Source organism: Nycticebus coucang, chromosome 11, assembly GCF_027406575.1.
Source record: "Nycticebus coucang isolate mNycCou1 chromosome 11, mNycCou1.pri, whole genome shotgun sequence".
NCBI lineage: Eukaryota > Metazoa > Chordata > Mammalia > Primates > Lorisidae > Nycticebus > Nycticebus coucang.
The window spans coordinates 30525755-30544708 of NC_069790.1; the positions used below are offsets into that span (position 1 = coordinate 30525755).

An 18954-nucleotide genomic window follows, 5' to 3' on the forward strand; every position below is an offset into this window, starting at 1 on the left:
ATTATGTTATGTAAAGGAAGAAAACTAGATTTACATCATAATTTTAGGCTGGAGTTGGAGGTATCAGTGTTTATTCATTTCTTTTTTTTTTTTTTTTTTTTTTTTAAGGAGAGAGGAAAAAACATACATATTTTCTAGCTCTGTCTGCTAAGGACTTAGAAGAAGTAAGTGTTCACCTAATACCTAGGTTCTAAATATGGAGGTAGTAACCAACAGGTGCTAAATATACTAGCCGATAGTTTGATAAAGACCAAGAATTTTACACGGTCTCAAAATATCTCCCTGCCAATAACTTCCTAAATGCAAAAGGAAAAATATTAATTTTTCACTAACAAAAACTGGCAGACACTACCATAACCAAGTAATCAAAGTTAAAATCACTAACATTGAGAAGGACACTTAAATTCTGTAGTATTCCTGCCACAAATGCATAACCTAAATGTCATCAGGATGAAATATCAAACAAACCAAAATTACTAGTTTATGAAATAATTAGCCTTATATTCTTCAAAAAATGTCAAGGTTAAAAAAGGCTATAAAGGACGGTGCCTGTAACTCAGTGGGTAGGGCACCAGCCACACATACCGAGGGTGGCGGGTTTGAACCTGGCCCCGGCCAAACTGCAACAACAACAAAAATAACCAGACGTTGTGAAGGGCACCTGTAGTCCCAGCTACGCAGGAGACTGAAGCAAGAGAAATGCCTAAGCCCAGGAGTTGGAGGTTGCTGTGACCTGTGACACCTCAGTACTCTACCACAGGTGATAAAGTGGGACTCTATCTCAGAAAAAAAAAAATAAAAAGAAAGGCTATAAAATTGTTGCAGATTAAGAAAAACTAAAAACATAACTAACACAATATATAATCATAGATTAGACCAGAGAGAAAAGGGGTATAAGGATAAACAAGGTATTAAGGATAAATTTGAATATGAATTGTGTGTTAGATGATAATACTCCACCAGTGTTAAATTTCCAAAATTTGGTACTATGTAACATGGCTATCAGAGAGAAGGTCCTTGGTCCTTAGGATACAATGTAGTACGATGTCCTTAACTTCCAGTTATTGTCAAATGGTTGAGGAAAAATACGTATGTGTATACGTGTGTATATATATTTAAAAAATGGGTGGTATATGAGAGTTCACTATACTATTTTTTTCAACTTCAGTTTGAAATTACATGAAAATTAAAAGCTACAAAAAATCCAAAGACCTCCATATTCAAAAATAACTAGATATAATAGAGAAAAACCCTCTTTTCAAGAGGAACAAAAATATTGCAGAATAAATTTTAAAAAGAATTGTTTCAAATGCGTATGAAGATAATTAAAAAAAAAAAAAAAAACACAAGGTAGAAACAGTGCCCAGATTTTAGTTATCCTGAATGTATATATTTAATATCAATAAAAGTAGTAACAACTTTTTCTGTAACTAAGAAGAGTTGATAGTAAAATCGATAATGGAAAAATAAACATGCAAGAAAAGCTTCAAAAACACTGAAAAGAAAGTTATAGGATTAACCTTACCAAATACAGTATAAACTCTGTAAAAATAACACTACCCAAGGGACAACAAACTGGTCAACATAACAGAGGTAGTCAACATAAGAAACTTCGACTGAGTACATGCGGTGCATGTCTTATCTATGAAAATTAGGTCAACTTGGGCGGCGCCTGTGGCTCAGTCGGTAGGGCGCTGGCCCCATATACCGAGGGTGGCGGGTTCAAACCCAGCCCCGGCCAAACTGCAACCAAAAAATAGCCGGGCGTTGTGGCGGGCACCTGTAGTCCCAGCTACTCGGGAGGCTGAGGCAAGAGAATCGCTTAAGCCCAGGAGTTGGAGGTTGCTGTGAGTTGTGTGAGGCCACGGCACTCTACCGAGGGCCATAAAGTGAGACTCTGTCTCTACAAAAAAAAAAAAAAGAAAGAAAATTAGGTCAACTTAAGGAGGCAATCAATGTAGGGAGGTGGTCAACTATGGACGTTCTACAAATTAAAATAGACTACAAATCTCCTATCATTAAAACAGCATGGCATTACCACATGAAAGCTATGCTAATGAAACAGTACTCAAAATAGAAAAAGAGACCCAATTGCATGTGGCACTCTATCTCAAATCACTGATAGAAATATGGGCATTTGGGCAAGAGAGCAGAGCAAGATGGCCAAGTAGAAACATTCAGCAATTGTCCATCCAAATAAATATATTGAACAACTATCCACATAAGGATGCACCTTCAAAAGAACCAAAAATAAGGTAAACAATATACTACCTGGTTTTAACATTGTATCAAGAGACACTGAAGAGGGCAGAAAGGACAATGCCACTGTTCCCCCATCCCACTACAGTGCCAAGCCCAAGGGAGGGAGAATCTGTGTGCCCAGGGGAAGGAGAGTGAAGTGATTGTGGGACTACCCATTGAAACTCAGGGCCTCCCTGGCACAGAACATTGCACAGGACAGAATCCTGACAGTGACCACCGTGGGAGCATTTAGACCAGCCTATTAAGATAACATTCCTCATCTATCACATATGCAAAATTTAGACAGCCTGATTACAATTTCTATAGGAAAACAGGTCCACTTCTCACACATTGTTAGAGGAAATGCAAAATAGTACAAACACAGAGATTTCGAATTGGTCAATATCTAACAAAACTATACAAGTATTTACCCTACAAAAGTCATACTTCTAGGAATTTATCCTGATCACACCCCTCCAACAACAAAAAAGTAAAAATGCATAAAAACAGCCATTGAAGCATTATGTGTAAAAGCTACTGAAATGCTCAAGCATAGGAGTTTGGTTGAATAAATTATGGTATGTGCAAATAATGCATACCATAGAGTTACTATACAGCTGTTTTTTAAAAACAGACTGAGGATTTCTATGAATTTCATTTGTGAGGGAATTTTTAGAATATATTGTTAAGTTAAAAAAGCATATATAGGTCGAGCATCTGTATTTCAAAACTCCAAAATACAAAATGCTCCAAAATTCAGAATTTTTGAATGCCAACAGTAGTGGAAAATTCTATACTTGAAGTGTTATTTTTTTCACCTGCCACATTAGTGATATGTCATACTTTTACTATTCATACATGTGAAAAATACTGTTAAGAAGTACATACATGCACATCTTGGCACCCATAGCACAGTGGTTATGGGGCCAGCCACATACACCAAGGCTGACGGGTTCACTAGAGGGTTTGAACCCAGCCTGGGTTCAAAACAATAACAACTGCAACAAAAAAATAGCCAGGCGTTGAGGCAGGCACCTGTAGTCCCAGTTACTCGGGAGGCTGAGACAAGAGAAACACTTCAGCCCAGGAGTTTGAGGTTGCTGTGAGCTGTGACTCCACAGCACTCTACCAAGAGTGACACAGTGAGACTCTGTCTCAAAAATAAAAAAGTATATACATGTGAATAAGTGTAATAAAGTAACTGCTACTTGCTGCGTATAAATGCAGTCAGGAAAGATGGTAACGCCAATCACAAGACTGTCCACATGGATAGCCAAGAAAATGACATCTTTGCTGTCTGACGGCTCAATAACTTTGTTTCATGAACAAAATTATTAACAATACTGTATGAAATTACCTGTAGGCTACTGTGTAAAAGCGATGAAACAAATGAACTTTATGTTTAGATTTGAGTCCCATTCTCTAAGATATCTCATGTATGTGCAAATAATCTAAAATCCAAGAAAGTCTGAAATCTGAAACACTTCCAGTCCCAAGAATTTTTAGATAAGGAATACTCAACTGATGTTAGCTTCCCAGGAAAAAAGAAAGGGAAATAGGAAAACATTTATGCACTTATTTTTGAAAAAGAAAGTAAAAACTGAATGGAGAAAGAATGAAGTGAAAGGAGGTAAGGGGAAAAGTGGTATTTCTCTGAGTAAATTTTTTTTGTGTATTTTGGACTTTGGAAAAACATGTTAATGTTCTACATCTCCAACAAATAAAAATCATCAAGGATGAGAGGAAAAATCTCAACCTGAACTCAAACACAAACGTACCCAGAATATATATTTCAAAAGAGAATGAGACAAAGAAAGACAAGGACAAGATAATGCAAGTAACGTCTGAACACAGAATACTGACACCCTAAGAGGCAAAACAATATATATATTGCAAATACTGAACTCTGCTTTTTTTTTTTAAACTCTCTTAATAGTGATATGATTACCAAGTCTGAAAGTGCTTTATGTGGATTTGGATTTAACAAACATGTTGATAATATTGGGCTCCAGGATTCTTACTGTAGAAGGAGTATACAAAAGGCAAATGAGGGAAGCAAGGAAAAATCTTATGGAGTTGAACTTTAACCAGTACCTAGAATATAAATGTTTATTAGATCTAACCACTGAAAGGGTCAACACTCAACAAGCAGCATCATACTAAACACAACTAGGACCCATTACTCCAGTTTCTAAATACCATTCCCCACTAATAATAGTCAACTAATTCCAGAGTTGGATAAAAGTCTCTTTCTTATATAAAGAGTTGATTCTAAAGATGGGATAAGAAAGATGAGCTTATAACATCTTTAAATACCAGAAAAAAATTAAATGCTCAAAATCAACATCTTTTTAATGTTAGGTTTTCACCAGCTTAAAGGTGCTCCCAGTGACCAAATCTGGAACTATATGAAGTTCGTTAAGAACAGTAATAAACTATAATCCACTAACTAAACAGAGTTCATACTGATGACTGTCAGGCAGGAAAAGAGATGACTGACAGGTAACAGAGACACACACAGAAGGATGGATGACACACGGATAAAAAAAAATACAGACACTGAAACATAAATTTTAAAATATAATACATACCTAAGCAGTTACATATCACTTAACGACAGGGATACATTCTTAGAAATGTTGTCATTAGTTGGTTTCATCATTGTGGGAATGTCATAAAGTATACTTACACAAACCTAGATGATACAGCCTAATACTCTGAGGCTACAAATCTGCACAGCCTATTACTATACTGAGTACTATAGGGAACTAAGTTATTTGTGTACCCAAACATATCGAAACATAAAAAAGGTACAGTAAAAGTATGATATTACGATCTTATGGGACAACTACCACATATGCATCATTATACAGCCCATACTATGATACATGCGTGTAGTGTATGTGTGTGTACACATCATACATGTACACACACATATATATGTATTTGGTCTTTGTCCCTGGTTTTTGGCAGAGAGTTCCTAAAATCCTTGGAATTTGAGTGATAAAAGTATCTTTTGGCGGGGTGTGGTGGCTCATGCCTACAATACTAGCACTCTAGGAGACTAAGGCAGGAGGATCATTTGAGCTCAGAAGCTGGAGACCAGACCGAGCCAAGAGTGAAACTCCATTTCTAACAAAAATAGAAAAAGTTAGCTGGGCTTGGTGGTGGGTACCTGTACTCCTAGCTACTCAAGATGCCAGGGTGCAGTGAACCATTGCATTCTAGCAGGAGATGGGGGGGAAAAAAGGCATCTTTTGTCATTCAATAACAAGCCCTTTAGGCTTCGTAGCACAGAGGTTACAGCGCCAGCCACATACTTGAGGGTGGCGAGTTCGAATCCAGCCCCAGTCAGCTAATCAACAATGACAACTGCAACAGAAAATAGCCAGGTGTTGCGGCTATTTTGGAGGCTACTTGGAAGGCTGAGGCAAGAGAATCGCTTAAGCCCAGGACTTTGAAGTTGCTATGAGCTGTAAGGCCACAGTACTCTACCGAGGGCGACATAATGAGACTCTATCTCAAAAAAAAAAAAAAAAATCCTGTAGCCCACACTGCTGACAAACAAACTCATGGTAGGTCCTCAAGTAGTTCCGAAGGCGGTCCTAGCCACCAGAAGGATCAAGCATCTGATTAGAGGGCTGGGAATTCCAGCCACCACCCCTGCCTCCAAGGAGAAGAGGGTAGCTGGAAATTGAATTAATCATGTGACCAATGATGATCTGATCAATCATGCCCATTTAATAAAGCCCCAGATAAAAACTCCAACAATGACGCTTGAGAGACTTCCTGGTTAATGAATACACAGATGTTCTAGAAAGGTGACACACCTAGAAAGGACATGGAAGCTATTTTACCACCCCCACCCTGCCCTATGTACCTCTTCCACTTGGCTGTTCCTGAGTTGTATCCTTAATAATAAAACTATAATCATAAGTGATTTCATGAATTGCGAATCATTCTAGCAAAATATCTAATGGGGTAGGAGAGACTCCTGAATTTGTGATCAGGTGGAAAGAGGTGTGGGTATCCTGGAGACCCCACTTGTAACTGACATCTAAATGAGAGCCAGCTGGTGGGACTGAGCCTTTAACCTCTGGAGTCTATACTCACTCTGTTATTAGCATCAGAAATTGAACTGAACTGCAGGATGCTAGTAGGTACCAGAGAACTGTGACTGGAAGACCACAACACAGATGTGTGTAAAGGTTCTTCCTTATAGTAGATGTCAAAAGACAAATGTAGAAGAAATGATAGAGTTGAACTATCAGAATTCCACAACTATCACAGTAAACAGTCCAATCTTAAGATCTACCTTGCTCTTAGAATGGCTGTTTTACTATGCATGATTTTGTAATATCATCATCAATCATTTGGAAAACCACTGGTTCCGCTGCAGTTAGACCTGTTAAATGCTGGCACAGTTTGCTATATGATAAAAAAAAACTCACAGTCTAAATATTACCACCTCCCTCATCAGAAAAGTTTCTCAACCCTGAGAAGCATCAAGCTATTTGTATATTTAAATATTGCTTAAAATTAGGGTTAAATTTCAGTACAACAAATTATCAATTGTTTTTCCTTAAAGATAACTTCATTTCTTTTCAGGAAAGTATCTCCCAAATATTTGAGTCTGAATAACCAAATTTTGTTCTTTAAAGTAAAAATAGTGTTCCATGAAAAAAAGAGGATAGTTCAGCTAACAATGCAACCAGACAAGTGCTTTACCTTTAGATAATTATCACACTTCATGAGGCAGAAAAGCTTTAGAAGTACCTTATATTTTTCACACAGAATATTAGACATTTAATATACCCAAGGGTCAAGCTTCAATAAAATTAACACTTTTTTACTATTTCATTATTATCTTTAGTGAAACTACCTTTTTTATTCTTTACTGTGAGCACATGGTGGTGATGACTATGATAACTACTAAAGCAGTTTGGTATATGCCAGCAGTTTTCCCTCCATTGCTTTCACACGAATAGTGCAAATGTAACAGAGTGAGGAAAAAGTCAAATGTTGTAATATTATTATGAAAATAGTTTTATTTTTGTAGACCCTGGAAAGGGAATTGGGGACCCCCAAAGGACCATACAGCACACTTTGAGAAATGCTGCAACAATTGGTAATGTCTCTTACATTACCAACGTATAGTTCTGTCAATATCAGGTTATGCTACAACTCACAGAACAACTTTGAAAACATTTGCTATTACAGAAGAAAACCAGATAAACACAACAGTATAGTAACTTTAAAAAATTTCACTGTTTTCCTAAATTTGAACGTTATAAAATTTGTTTACTGATAAATAATATATAACAAAGACCTACCATTTTTCACTGGGAGTCTTAATACCTGTTTCAGTCTTTTCTTCAGTTATTTAACTTTTTATAAAAAGACCACCTTCACATGAACTATAAAATGTGTCTCTCTATAAAGCTGTATACCATGCAGTGCCATGACAGATTTTTAAAAGTACATTGCTAAATACCTTCTCCCTGGAGAGGTTTTCCAAATGTGAAGTCAGACCACTTATTTCTTTGTCTTTCTCTGCCAATTGAAGCTGCACAGAGAAAGAAATTATCATTAATTTTTTCCATTATCTATTCCTTCCTCTTCCTTCCTCCTACTTTGAGATCTACATTATTCTATAAAAATAATTCCTATTAAATCTATGCATTTTCTTTCTTCGTTGAGACAGAGTCTTGCTTTGTCACCCTCGGCAGAGTGCCATAGCATCACAGTTCACAGCAACCTCAAACTCTTGGGCTCAAGGGATTCTCTTGCCTCAGCCTCTCAAGTAACTGGGACTACATGCACCAACCACAACACCCAGCTAATTTTAGACATGAGGTCTCACTCTGGCTCAGGTTAGTCTCTGAACTCCTGAGCTCAGGAGATCCACCTACATCAGCCTCCCAAAGTGCTAGGACTATAGGCATGAGCCACAATGCCCAGCCTTAAAATACATTTATTTTCCTCAGTTCTTATTCTCTGACGTCTCTGAATTACTCATTATTATAAACCAACTTCCCTCATTCTTACAACTATTTCTCCTGCACGTATATGAAATTGCATCAATATTCTCATCCTTCTATGTCCTTTTTCCTGTGTCTGTTTTTCCTTCTCAATAACAAATAAGGGTATTCTCCCAAGTTTCTTCTTTAGCCTCTTCTCTCTATATTATCTCTGAAAATTCATTGTCTGCCATGCTTTCAACTATCATCCCCATGGGAATAAATCTGAAATATTTACTCATTTACCAATTTCTCTCCTTCCCAAGTTCCAAATCTGCCTTTTAAAATTAATAGTTACACATATTTTCACTGTAGTCTTTCTTGCATTATAAAAGCAAAACCTCCAAGACTACTTTCCTCTTTCTGTTAACAGTTATCAATCTTGGAGCATGCTGTGATTAAAGTTCAGAAATGATGTCAGAGCACTACTTCCCTTCTCTTCTTTTACTCCCCAGCACTTTCAATCTCTAAGCCATTAATTCATTCAACAGCCACTCACTGATCACCTATTACAGCATACACATGAAAGGATACAAATACAAATAAACCATTCTTCAGTGGCTGCTCCCTAAAGATGTCTTGCAAAGTTTCTTTTGTAAGAAAGAAACTCCTATTCAATGATAGGTGACCAGAGAAGGTACCCAAAAGGAGGTAACTGTTACCAATTCATTCTAAGACTATTTCCACCTGATTTCCTCCCCTTCAAACCCTTCTCACTGACAAATCCCCCTTAATGTTATGAATTATGTTCAAAGAGACTCATTCTAGCTGGGTCTTTTTTTATCCTAGGGAATTTCTTAACAATAGGTAGCACCCAAATTCCATTTTAGGCTTTACAAAATCACGCTTCAAACTCATTCAAGTCTAATCTACTCCATCATAAATATTAAAGTGTTGTCACTCAAGATTGCTCACAATTCCCAGCCTATGCTTTCCACTTTTGATCTTCAGACCTTCAAACCTTAGAATGCTGCTACTTTCTTTTCCAAGTTCCATTTCTCCTCCCCTCCAGTTTGGTCTTTCAATGGTCTAGCTTCCCCATAAAATCTTCTGCCTAAATATACAACCCTCAGGAACTCAAACTTATCAACCATGTGAAGCTTTGTCACATTTTGCCTTACCTGGTCAGTGTTAGTCTGTATCAAAACATATAAATTAGGTAAAAAGACACTAAATATTAATACAAAGCCAAGCACATTTATCAGCCACATAATCTTAAATACATTGTTTACTCTCAATGGTCACTTTGTTAATGAAGTAAAAATACTATCTATTTAACTTCCCATGATTTGACATGATTGCGTATGGTGGAGAACGAGAAAGCTTGTGAATATTACCATTATACTTCTTGTAATCCCTACTAGATTATAAATTCTTTAACCATAGCACTGTCCCTCATATGCTCATCCACTAATAGCTCACACAAGTGCTTTATATATAATAGGCTTCAATAAATATTCACTAAATATTTCTGGTTAGTGTGCAAAGGAACCTTTTACATATAAATTTATGAGTCACACTGGATAAATAATAAAGGAAATTGACAGTTATTGAAAACAATATCCATAGAGATCCCAGAAATAAGCTTGTAAAATAAAAGTTTCAAGACATCATCCTGACAGTAGATGAGGTTTAAAAAGGACTATCAATAAAATTATCCTAGCCTATTACGTGCCACCCCCTCTAGCCTTAAATAGATCAAATTATACCTTATTCTTTAGAAGAAAATATATTTCCACTTGCCAATTAGCTAGACACCTTGTTAATTTCTTTCTCTAACATTCTTACAGATACCATTTATCATTTGGGTTTGCTACCTTATGTTATATTGACAGAAATACTTTTCATTAAGATTTTATCACTTACTTTGCAGTGTTTCATTTGAGATCACAGTAATACACTTGGGTTATAAATTTTAAAACTCCAGCAAAAGTTTCTTAAAATTATTGAGGATACCTCACATTAACCTGAAATAAATTTACTTAAAAAGAATTATCAAGGATATGGTATGTATTATAATACTCAAAAAAAAAAGGTCAAGGCCTTTTTACATACATACTATTGTATACTTCCAAATGAACAGAGCAATAATGAAATGGCAAGTTTTCATCATTAAAAGTAAGCACAATTAAAAGATATAATAGCCATCTTAACAGAATTAAAGACATGACAGCAATGCATACGGGGATCCATTCTCTCAATTTAATAAAAATATCATCTCAATTATCTAGTTTAAAATGTACATTAGAGTAATAGAAATTATAGGTAACAACACACTTTCAAAAGTACCAGCTACTATGTCTCAAGTTTTTATATAATGAGGAAACTTACTTTATAATTGTCTTCTACTTCAACTAGTTCAAGTTTTATATTTTCAGCAATTTTCACCTGTTCTTTCCATTTCAGCTCCATTTTTGCAAGTTCATCAGCATATTTATTGCATTTTGTTTTCTCATCCTAAATGAAATTAGCATAATTACCAAAAGATAATACATTACCAAAAATTGATACAGAGAAAACATCTACACAGACATACTTAGCTATATGTTGAATACTCACTCTTAACAAAGTTTTAACAGTATAAAAACTGAAATAACCAAATGTCTATCAATAGAAAATTGGATAAATTATTTCATATCCACATAATAAAATAGTAATTATCTATTTTTTAATGATAAATGTACAAGTTAACAAGGAAAAATGCCAAGATACATTAATTAAAAACAGCAAATTACAAAAACAGAATATATAGTATAATCCTATTTTTGTTTGTAAGTTGTTTTGTGCCATTACATATAGTGTCTATGTCAGTTTGTGTAGAAAAATATAAACCATCGCTTCTCGGCCTTTTGGCTAAGATCAAGTGAAAAATATAAACCAAAACACTAAAAGCTCTTATGTCTGGGACTAGGAACAAGGAGGAACTTTGTACCATCTCTATTCCTTATTTCTATAAGCCATAAACTTTCACAGTAAGTATATATCACATTCGCAAAGGAAGAAAATAAAAATCATACGTGTATATTGCTCTTGCTTCCAGATACTGATAAATAAAACTCTGGAATTTCCTGACCCAGATAATTTCTGGGTTGACTTATACAGAGCTCTTCTCTACAACCCAGATCATGATGAAGGAATTACAAATTATGACAAAAAGGTAAATAGGTCAATTTCATTTGAAACATTTTTGTTTAAGGTGCTTAAGCAATTCATTGAAGGGAAAGTCTTTTAAACAAATATTGCTACATCAACTGAATATCCATACAATACATTCCATACGTCACACCATACACAAAAATTAATTCAAAATGGTTCATAGGCCTAAATGTAGACAAAATAGAAGAAAATATTTATCATCTTGGATTAGGCAAATGTTTCTCAGAACATAAAAGACACAAAATGGCTAAGTATGGTGGCTCAAGCCTGTAATCCTAGTACTCTGCGAGGCCAAGGAGGGAGGATTGCTTGAGCAAGAGCAAGACCCCATCTCTACTAAAAATAGAAAAACTGAGGAAAGAATCTCTTGAGCCCAAGAGATGGAGGTTGCTGTGAACTATGATGCCATGGCACCTACCCAGAGTGACAGAGTAAGACTGTCTCAAAAATATAAAAAAAAAAGACTTGTATCCAGAATAAAAACAACTAAAGATGCAACATTTTTTAATGGCAAAAGATTTTACTTCACACACAAAAAGATAAACAAATGTCCAATATGCATAAAAGGAAATATGTTCAACATCAAGTCATTATGGAAATGCAAATTAAAACCACAATGAAGTATCACTACACACTCACTACGGCTACCTTACTAAAAAGTTCCATAGTCGCACATTACCTACCATACCTCCCAGGCATTTCACTTAGATATTTATCCAAGAGAAACAAGAAACCATTATGTCCATAAAAGACTTGTATATAAATGTTCTTGACAGCTTTATTTGTAAATTAAAAAAAAAAAAATATATATATATATCCATCAACTGCTTACTAGATAAACAAATGATATATCCATATGATGGGTTACAACCTCAGCAATAAAAAGGAATGAACAATATAAGCAACAATATGGATAAATCTCAAAATAATTATGCTCAAAGAGGACAGGAAAAAGTGTATGACTCCATTCCATAAAATTTTACAAAAGGTAAGCTAACAAGTAGTGGCAGAAAACAGGACAATGGCATCCTAGAGACGGGAACAAAGGAAGAGATGTGGCGCAAATGAGTACAAAAAAACTATTAGGAAGTGATGAAAATGTTATCTTGACAATGTGAAAGTTTCATGACTGTGTAAAAAAAGATGAAATTGCACACTTCAAATAATGTGCAGTTCTACAGATTTCAACTATCGCAATACAGTTGTTAAAAAACATACCTTTATGAAGTTTTTGCTAGAGAGAACATTATTCTACTTCTTTTTAATAATTTTTCTATACACAGTAATAGTATTTTTAAAAATATTCATCTAGAATTATTTCATCCTTAATAAACAACTACTTTGAACTCAAGGGTAAAAGTATTCTAAATCAATCCTTCTACAGAAGGATTCTCTCAAATACAAAAAAGTTCACTTTATAAAGTTTAAAAGATTTCATTATTTATAAGGGATTAATAAAATATTTTAAATTAATTACCATAGTAATTATAATTAATAAAGTGTAAACTTTATTCTATAGCTCTGAAACACCCACATACACACATGCCACATGCACACAGACATACATACACCAAACCATTTAATTAAACAAAACTCACATATACAAACACAAAGCATCTTTTCCTCTATACTCCAAGTTAAGTATAGATGAGAAACATTTTCCCTTGTCCTTTAAGTATTCTAGGAGTGAATGCTACCACAAAAAGGTTGCAAAACTGAAGTCTGAATGATACTGTTTAAAATAATCAAAATAAATAAGATCATAAAAGACAACTCATTTGGTTAGCATTCTCTTTTTCCACTGTGCAAATCTGGCTACTTTAAGATGGGGTAAATTCTTTGCTATTATTACAGTAAACAAAAAGAAGTGAGCTGACATCTGGTCAGTCTCCATTTCTCCTTTCCCCTCTATTAAAGTCTTTCCTTGTCACTGGATTGGCCTCCTCTCCTTTCTTGCAGACTCTCACCCTGGTTCTATGCCAGAACTTCCCACTCTGCTGTAAACCCTGCTATCTCTGGACCTTAGTTTTCTCTTGGGCAGCAGGCAGATGAACCCAGACGGGAACAACATTTTCACTTTGGGAGGCCAAGGCAGAAGGATTGCTTGTAACTAAGAGCTTGAGACCAGCGTGAGCAACAGCAAGACCCTGTCTCTACCAAAACCAGAAAAAATTAGTCAGGCTTGGTATCAGAAGCTGACACAGGAGGATCACTTGACACCCCCAGCGGTTGCAGTAAGATATGATGCCACTGCAATCCAACCCAAGAAAAAGAACAATACTCTGTCTCCAATCAACAATAAATAAAATTAAAAGAATATTTCTTTATGAAGTTCAAATATTTCCATGAATTTTTGTAATAAAATGATACAGTAATTCCCAACTTCAATTAACTACTTGTCCATTATCCAAACAAGAATATTTTATTAACTGAAAAGAAAGACTTTAGGATCACGGTTTTACAAACCAGCCTATATGAACAGGTAAACAACCCCCAACCCCAATCATCCCAAAGCAAAAAAAAAACTAAATAACACTACATGCAGATGAAAAAGAAACCCCAGGATCCCAATCAAAACAATAAAGACAAGCCAAGACATTTACGTTTGATAAGTCTATTTTTCACTTACAAGAGAGCTAACCTACCTGCAAGAGTTGTTTACACTTGTTATACTTTTCCGTTTTGTCAGCAATTTCTTTGGTCATTTCATAGACTCGCCCCTTTGTTACCACATCAAACTCTGCTTCTGCTGTAACAAGGCAGAAAGTAAGACTGTTAAAAAAGTAGTTTGCCCTTTATATTATCTTCCAGTTCAAAATAAGTTAAAGGTCAGTATATTGCATACTGAAGGAGAGAAACATTTATTCATATCCTAAATAAACAAAAAAGGATCTATAAACTCTAGGTGAAGATTTTTAAATGTCAGTTTGTCCAGAACTAAGTTCACATTCAATAACGAAAGGCTCATTCTAACTTTTTAATAGGCTAAAAATAGTTCTAAAATGGCACAAAAATTATTCTTATTAACTAAATAGACAGGAGAAGTAGCAAAGCCATATTCTTTGAGAATACATTACTTTTTTTTTGAGACAGAGTCTCACTTTGTCGCCCTTGGTAGAATGCTGTGGCATCATAGCTTCTCAAACTCTTGGGCTCAAGTGATCCTCTTGCCTCAGCCTCCCAATAGCTGGGACTACAGGCACCAGCCACAGTGCCTGGCTATTGAGTGGAGGTCTCACTCTGGCTCAGATTGGTCTCAAACCTATCAGCTCTGGCAATCTACCCGCCTTGGCCTCCCAGAGTGCTAGGATTACAGGCGTGAGCCACCGGAGACAAAGTTTCACTATGTTGTCCAGGGAGGCTTCTGAACTCCTTCACTGGCTGAGAATACCTGTTAAATCAAGGTGTCCAACCTTTTTTGCTTCCCCCTCAATTTAGAAGAATAAGAGTTGCCTTAGGCCACCCATTAAATATACAAACACTAAGGAAAGCTGTCTGTGAAAAACAAAAACAGGTCCGTGCATACTTTTCACACATCTGAGAGCTAAACAGGCCTAGTCCTTCATTACAATTCACTAAGTTGTTCATTAAGTAAATATTCTCTAACACCATACTAGGCACTATGGAGGATACACAGAAATGGAAAGCTAGATACTATCCTACAGAGTCTGAACCTAAATTAAATATTTAACAGTCTAGGATGTTGAGAGAGGGAAGGGGGGGGGCCCTTGGTGTGTGTCACACCTTTTGGGGGCAAGACAGGATTGTAAGAGGGACTTTACCTAACAAATGCAATCAGTGTAACCTGGTTTCTTGCACCCTCAATGAATCCCCAACAATTTAAAAAAAAACAGTCCAGGATGTTTAAAGACAATAAAGCATCAATTACCCTACATACTAATCAAGGAAATATACTTCCTCTTAGCACTTTGTATAGGACAAAAGCCAAAAACTGAATTTTTATTTTTTATTTCATTAAATCTATAGAATTTGTAAGCATTTTATTTCTGGCATTTTAATTTTATAATGGGGGGAATCCTGTTCTCATGTTTCTCTCATGTTTTTTTACTGTTGTGTTTATTTGGCTGCTTTGCATCAGTAGGGTATTTCTCCCCTTATTAAGTTTTACTTATTGGCTGATAAGTTAAATTTTTGATTTTTTTTAATTAATTTATAGAACAGATCAGAGAGAGACACATAGTTGAATACTTCAACATGAAATTTGAATTAATTCTAGATTTTCACCTGTACTAATTTTTTTCACTTTTATGCAAATTTGATAATACAAGTATAACCTAAGCAAGCACTCAAAAGCACTAGCTCATTTCTAACACTTTGAATATTCTCATGAAGATACGTATTAATTTACACTCACATTTTGTATATCACTTTATTTTGTGTATGACTTTATTTTACATTTATTCTCTATTTTCCCTTTGCCTCCTTCCCTCACTCATAAGAAGTATTTTTTGATAAGTGCCCTGAAATTCTTACACACTAAAGAAGGCATTATAAATAAACATCTTTAAGGAAAGACACTACACAAAACTCTAAAAGATTTTTACCTGCAGAAAGTGATGGCTTTCTATCTGTCACAGAGGCAGAAGTGGCAGGGTCTGTGTTTACTGAAGCATCATTCACTTTCTGCTGATTCCCAATTTTCTTTGTGAAGACACCATTATTATTGGTCTATGAAAAACATTAACAATAAATTGTTCACTGAATGAGTCCTATGCTTTCTTATAATAGCAATGTAAATAATCATAAAAAGAAATTCCGAAAAATCCACTGAAAATGCTCGTCTTAAAATGAAACAAAGCCTAAAGTTACACACATCATTTTCCTGACCTAAATGTTGCAGAATAAAAATATTTTATTTTGCTTTTTCTTATGAAATCATCAAAACAACACCCAAACCAGTCATACACAGTAATCTCAAAATCTCACAAGTTTTCTACTACAAACCAAAATCTATACATGTGAGTCAAATTTAAAATATGATTTTTGTTTCTTTCACAAAGCCTTCCTCCTTTACCAAATATACTCCTTGCTTCTTTGTCTCCTTTCAGATTTCAAACAGGAAGACCAGGAAAAATTATAATCTGAATCATACGGTATAAGAAAACTGTGGTAATACTTTCCATTCCAAGTTTTAAATGTTTCTTCTACATTTCCAAGAGTTCTTCATATAGCAAGCCTTATATTTTAAGTACAATTCAAAAACCCACATTAACATACATATAACTCGAAACAAAACCATTTTCTTTGCTTTATTACAAATCTGCCTACTTAATCTCAAATGCAATACAAAAGAATTAGCTAACACTCTTTAACTCCTTCTAATCTAGGACATAAGCAAGACACAAGAATTTACCAATAACAACTCAGAAACCATCTAATAACATAGTTCACTGGTGAACTACTCCAATGAGGACAGGTATCCCTGTCATGAGTGATTCAATAATATGTATTGAATTTTAAGTGCAAAGATATTCATCAAGAACTTAGAGGAAAATGGGCTGATGAAAACTAGGGCTCTTTCTCCTTTTTAAAATTTTTTTAACTTGCTACTGCCATTGCTTCCTTTGCTGGTTATCTAGTAAATAAGAATTCTAGATTTTTTTTTTAAAGAGTTGCCATTATAATATTAGGCCAATGACTTGAAATCAAACAGAAATGAATTATATTCAAAAGACTGACAAAATATTATAAATTTGATTTACAAACAAAAATATTGATAAAGAAAACATATCACTTCATATGAATTCAATAATACTTACTGACTGGTCTGAAAGTTTGTTTATTTGTTTTTGGAGTCGCTGGCATTCCTTAAATTTTTCCTTGTAGTGATCTGCAGCCATCTGAAGGCGTAGTCTCAGATCTTCAACTTCTCTTCTCAATTCATGTTCCAGTGTATCAGTCTTTTCCTAAGAAAGAAACAAATACTCTAAGAGAAAAATAAAAATCTGATACCTTGTAATATTGTAGTAAATCCCAACTTTATTTTTTTCTGATTTACTATATTGTTGATGTGGTCGCAAGTTAACTTGTGTTTTCATGCCCAGAGGATCACAAGTTAACTTGTATTTGTACTTGCATTAGCTACTACAATTTTAAATAAAACACAGGGTGATGGGCAGCGCCTGTGGCTCAAAGGAGTAGGGCGCTGGCCCCATATACCGGAGGTGGTGGATTCAAACCCAGCGCTGGCCAAAAACTGCAAAAAAAAAAAAAAACAGAAAGAAAGAAAAAACACGGGGTGATATACAGTATTGTAAAAGCTTTCTTGATAGAAATGACATGGGATAACTTCTGCATAAACTTGCTGGTCAACAATGTGTTAATATTTATTTGTTTCAGGATTGTGGCCACAGAGCAACATTAGCTCTCCTAAAAATCCAAATTTATATTCTTGGGAGTAAGGATAGAGGGGGAAAAAAGCCACCTCCTAAAGAGTAATTATTACTCTCTTAAATAACCATCATACCATTTTATATAACTAGCAAATAAATTTTAAACAAAGCAATTAACAGCTAATTAATAATACAGAAACTCTTACTATTGGGAATTTTATTTATAGATTTTCTTAAAGCATACATTAATTTCAACACAATAAATTACAATGGCTAGACAAAATGAACGGAAATTTAAATTCTCTATAAGGATCTGACCTGACCCATTTTAACACAATTTACTCTTTTTGTGAGCTTACAGTGTTTTTTTTAATCAACATGGAAATTAAAAATTAACTTATTTTACCTGATCTTTTTTCACAGAATTCAGTTTAAGTTCTGCAACTGCATTAGCTAACTGCTTTTTCACTTTCTCATTTTCTAAGCGTGCACTGTGTAGATCTGCCATCGTTCTGTCCCGCACATTTACAGCATCACTTAGTTCTTTAGTCAGAAAGATAACTTTTTGACGAGTTGCCTGAACCTGTTCCTCTGCTTTACGAAGTTGCTCTTTTAGAAAAAATGTATCTTCCTGGAGAAAGCAGGTAAATATACTTGTAATTAAACCATGCAAGTGAAAAACAAAAGCAGAAACAATTTCTACATATATTTCAACAGAAAAGTTTAAATATTGCTTTTGTACTCATGACTTTAAATGGTGTGTATGTCCGTAAGAAATTCAACATGTGACTTTTTAAGATTCCCCATGTATACAGGTACGAAGTATGCAGGTACTGGGTATCACTGCTCTTACTTTATATACATGAGTAAATAGAAGTATAGGAAATATCCAACCCTTAAAAGATCTAGCTAAAAGGCTCAAATGAAAGACCTTGTCTCCTAGAATCCCTCCAGCTAAAACTATAGACCCTCATCGTTTATAAAGACCAGTAAAAATAATTGCAAAAACCTCTCCATAACACTGCAAAGTTTGATTCAAAGAGGCTTCTCACTTTTTAACCTAAAAGACATCCAATACAATATTAAGCTAACATTTCAGATGATTATGAAAAGATAGATTTAGGCATTAGTTTCAAAAGAAATTGATATGCCAGTATTAAAGATCAAGTACTAGGAAAATGAAA

The 18954-nt window shown here is 34.9% G+C and overlaps 1 protein-coding gene across 2 annotated transcripts in view; it reads right to left on the bottom strand.

Annotated features, from left to right (window-relative positions):
- TAX1BP1 (Tax1 binding protein 1) overlaps window positions 1-18954 on the bottom strand; it is a 116963-nt gene that overhangs the window by 28494 nt on the left and 69515 nt on the right. The window contains exons 9-14 of one of the 2 annotated variants that reach the window (XM_053608444.1): window positions 18177-18401; window positions 17198-17344; window positions 15983-16106; window positions 14063-14166; window positions 10593-10718; window positions 7736-7807 (exon numbers count right to left, since the gene is read on the bottom strand). In XM_053608444.1, the coding sequence (XP_053464419.1) occupies window positions 7736-7807; window positions 10593-10718; window positions 14063-14166; window positions 15983-16106; window positions 17198-17344; window positions 18177-18401 (798 nt within the window). The remainder of the gene's footprint in view (window positions 1-7735; window positions 7808-10592; window positions 10719-14062; window positions 14167-15982; window positions 16107-17197; window positions 17345-18176; window positions 18402-18954) is intronic. The other variant, XM_053608445.1, reaches the window with a different exon arrangement.